Source organism: Arabidopsis lyrata (assembly GCF_000004255.2).
Source record: "Arabidopsis lyrata subsp. lyrata unplaced genomic scaffold ARALYscaffold_1, whole genome shotgun sequence".
Taxonomy (NCBI): Eukaryota; Viridiplantae; Streptophyta; class Magnoliopsida; order Brassicales; family Brassicaceae; genus Arabidopsis; species Arabidopsis lyrata.
Window position 1 is genome coordinate 11929431 of NW_003302555.1, and position 4517 is coordinate 11933947.

The 4517-nt window shown below is 33.9% G+C and overlaps 1 protein-coding gene across 1 annotated transcript; it reads left to right on the top strand.

Annotated features, from left to right (window-relative positions):
- The first annotated feature begins 1155 nt into the window (after positions 1-1155).
- LOC110225310 lies at positions 1156-2407 on the top strand. Its single transcript, XM_021014724.1, is given in 4 exon segments — positions 1156-1191; positions 1194-1277; positions 1279-1413; positions 1415-2407. Coding segments are annotated over 4 exon segments (717 nt in total). The 3' UTR covers positions 1877-2407.
- The last annotated feature ends 2110 nt before the right edge of the window (positions 2408-4517 follow it).

The following is a 4517-nucleotide window of genomic DNA, read 5'->3' on the forward strand; positions in this document are numbered from 1 at the left end:
TGTGATATAGCTAATTTAAATTTGTTAGAAGAAGGAATTCATTTTGAAAAGGTACGTGAGGCATACGCGCTAGAGAAGTAAAACCATATATATAAAAGTTGGTCAACTCTCTCCATATGAGTGACACATCATCACATAAGAAAATGACATGTGTCATTTTGCATTAATTTAATAAAAAATTAATAAAATTAAGTGAAAAATATCAAAAGTCCTCAATTGTATTAAACCTTTCATCAATACCACTTTTAATTGATTTCTTCAAATAAACTAAAAATTAAAAAAATCTTGTCAATATATCAATTACTATTTTTATTATACGCTTTTTATTTTACTAATTTTTTTTATCAGTGGTTTTTCTTCAATAATGACAAATTTTACAGTTTAAATATTTGCTACCTAACCTCTTCTTAGTTTAGTATTTTGCCTTAAACTTTTCTTATTATATTTATGTTTTGTGGTTCATATACGATCATATGACCTTCTTTATTTTTTTTTTTGTATATTTTGGTAAGTTGGTAACATTGACAATGACATGCATGTTTTTTCAAGTAATAGATTTTTGAATCGTTAGACATACCAAAGAATTCAAAACACGACAATTCTCTCAGATATATGCAAATACAAGGAGAGAGATCTAAAAATGTTGACTTAAATTACACTTTAATTTTTGCTTTCTTTTTATTATTTTCATATAAAAACTCTCGAGATCTTATTCAATTTATATCTATCCAGTATTTAGTAATGAGTCTATCACAATGTCGTTAGAGTACTAGATGAGGAGAGTACACAAAACAAGAAATTGTATTTATAATCAAGTTATGCGAGTTTCAAACCACACATATAACATAATTGCATATAATTATATAAAAATATCCTATATTTTTTTGTATGTATTCATGATGATGACAAATAGGATCTTTGAAATATAAATAATCAAATTTATACATAAAAATGTATAAATTGATAGTTTATGTCAAAAATGAATCTAATCATGAAAATTGTAACTACATAAGATGAATTTAATTTTATTAACTACACAATAATAATAAAAAAGTAAACATAAATTAGCAACAAGAACAATTAACATAATTTTTTTCTTACCAATTTTTAAAACAAATCCACGCGTAGCGTGGGTATTATTCTAGTATAATAAACATGAAAAAGGGCTTATCTGCGAAAGACATTAATGAAACAATAAAAATTCAGCACAGAAAGCTCTCTCCTCTCCTCTTCTCTTCTCTCTATCTCTCTATCTAGAAAATAAAGATTCCTCAAATATCAGCCATGAAAGTAATGAAGAAAGGTAAAGTGCACCCAACTCGTTCTCTTCCACCATCTTCGTCTTCAATTGAAGATTACTTTCTCTCTGTCTTTAAGCTTCTCGCGGCTGCGATTCTGGTTCTGGTGTCGGTTCTCTCTCTCAGCCGAAGATCGGGAAGTTCTTGCTTACTTAATCACCAGGTCACTCAACACCACCACCGTCGTACTCGTATCAAGCAAGAAGAAGAGAAGTCATGATAAAGTTCCTCTTTTTGATTGTGGATGTTTCGATTGCTACACAAGTTACTGGTCTAAATGGGATTCTTCGTCTAACCGTGAGCTCATCAACCAGATCATAGAGACCTTCGAAGATCATCTCACTAGCGACGAGAGCTCTGCCTCCCACAAATCCAAGAAATACAAGAACAGAGCAAAGATTATAGAGATATCGGAAGAACCCATCGCTAAAACCACAGAACCACCGATGGCTTCCTATGAATTCCCACGTGAGAACTCACCGGACGCGGGAGATGAAACGCAAAAACACCGGACGTGTTGGGTTTATTCAATTCGCGTTTTTGGAGCCTTTGGAATCTCAACGTCTAAAGGGCAATAAGGCATCATCGCTCTGAAGCTTCTTTTTGGTTTGCTAAAAATGCTCTCTTTTTTTTTTGGAAACCCCAAAAAAGAAAAGGTGAATTCTTGACTTTACGTTTGGCTCAAATACATGTATCAAGAAAGATTGATTTATGTTGTGAAAATGCAGACATAACTCTCATTACTGTTCTTGTGATTAATTTTCTTAAGGGTTGGTTAGCTTGTTGAAACTGTGTTATTTTGCTTCAGGCTCCTTTTGGGTTGGTGGTAACAACCTCACTCTCAGTATTTTTTTTGCTTAGGAAGAAAGTTTTGGGGAGGTCTTTGTTTGATTAGGCACCGCACACTTCTCAAAGAGTGTCTCGTTTAGATATTTTTAGCAACTAATGTATAGTTTATTCATGTCTTTGTAATTTATATTGCATTTTCATATTTTGGGCAAAACCCTCTTCCTATCATGTGTTACTCACTTACTCTATTTCGGACTATTGCTTTTTTGCCGGTGAAGATTTGGTCCTTTCCGTATTAAATGAAATCTATCGAAACTCAAGCATTATGTGGTAGAAAGTCACATGACGTCGGACGGTTCATACGGTGTGACATCATATATAAATGTGGAATAGATATGTATGTAAAAAACGATTAATCATGTCATCGAATGTTGTCTTTCCTTTAATACATGGAAAATTTGCAGCTATAAAATACAAAAAAACTAAAATTAAGTAACTAACCATTCAAAAAAAATCCAATGATATTGATTGTATTTTCTGTATATATGTTCCTTTTGTTAGTGCGGATGACGTATGTAAATCGCGAAAAGTAAACGAGACAAGAAATTTGTTAACGAGGTTCGGTTTTTCCTACTCCCCGGGACCAAGTCCAGATTTTGATTTCACTAGAACAAGAAAGCAAATTACAACCAATTCGCAAACGCGTAAAACAAGCTCAACCCTCTTGATTTACCGCTCCCTTCTATAACGTGAAACCTTAAGGATAAATCTCTACCCTTAACTAAACTCTCCTGAGCCTAGATTTAATCAGGATAACCTAACCCTGAGCTAAACTCCCCCTGAGTCTAGACTTCATTTCTCCAAAGTTTCTCGAACGACCACCACACAAGAATCGTCACACCAACGAACCCAATGGTCACCAAAACTCTCCAACAAGAACCTTCAACACCAACCCACAAAAAAGCTTGATCACACAAGCACAAACCCGCGAAACTACGTCGCACACGATCACACACACAATCTCTCACATCGAATCTCCTTGGGATTTTTACTCTTGCCAATCCGCTTTCTCATAAGGTCACGTCCCCCTTATATAATAAACAGAAACTTGCACCTCAAGTTCTTCCAATCACACATAAGAGAAAATTTCTAAATCCCATAAGGAAAAGGTTTTCCTTTTTGCCAATTTCCTTTTCACTTCAAGCAAACTTCCTCTTTGCTTACATGATTTCTTTTGTCTTCAAACAAAGATATTTTCCTTTTCCTTGACTTAACAAACGCTCCAACATCCAAGTACTCGAGCTCCTCATCAGCAGTTATGCATCTCATCTTCCTGAATCACATCTTGTACTACTTTCTGTACTACTTCAACGACTAGTACAAAACACCAAAATAACTGCATCTTCACCTTTTACCCTTGGGTGAAGTTCACTTCACACACATGTCTCTTCTTTCTTTTGCCATTGTCTTCATTAACATTCGTACCATCGCCGTCACCACCAAGCCTCGTCATCGTCACCACCAACCACCACCATCGCCGTTGTCACCACTACCGTCACCACCACCACGACCACCACTATCACCACAAACACGCAACTACAACTATCACCGCCGCTGCATGGCTATCAACACCACTATAATCATAACCACCGCCACAACTACTATTACCACCGCTGAATAATTAACAGATACTAAATAATATACAGTATACTATTCTATTTTATGCATGTCTATATAGAATGTGGTGGTTTTTCATAGTGTTATTATTCACTTTTTAAAAAATTTGTTTCTGATTTCAAAAATTGAAATTATGTTAGATAAACAAAAAAATCTGTGTTTTTAATAGTATTTCAATATTTAACAAATTAGTGATGTTAGATTAATATAAGAAACAAGATTACAAAGGGTGGAATATATTTCACCTGTAGTGATATTGTTTCTCTCTTCTTGTTGTTACACGTCAACATGCTTCTTCCTCTGTAGAGCTAGTTTGGTCTTTTCACACTCCTGTATAGTTAGTTACTTAATTTTGAACAAAAACATGCTATATTCTTAATTTTATTATGTTTTTAGGTTATTCACCTAATTCACTCTCAATACATTCACATTCTTATTTAGCATTCCTTTGTACTAAATCTTACCTATAACTTTTATTATTAGGACAACTCCTTGAAGCTTATACCTCATACTCATAGCCAAAAAAAAACACATTGTAGTGTGTGTGGTCTGCTCTCAGCCTCTCAAGTTCCTATCTGGAGTTGAGTCAAAGTCTCAATAAATTTTAATAAATTTTAGTGTTCAATGGGCATCTTCTTAGAGCATATTCTTATAAGGCCTTTTCCATCTCCATTTAGCTTTTCTCGGCCCAATAAGAAAAAATAATAATTAAAAAAAAAAACATAAAATATTGTTTGTTAAGTCACTTGAGGA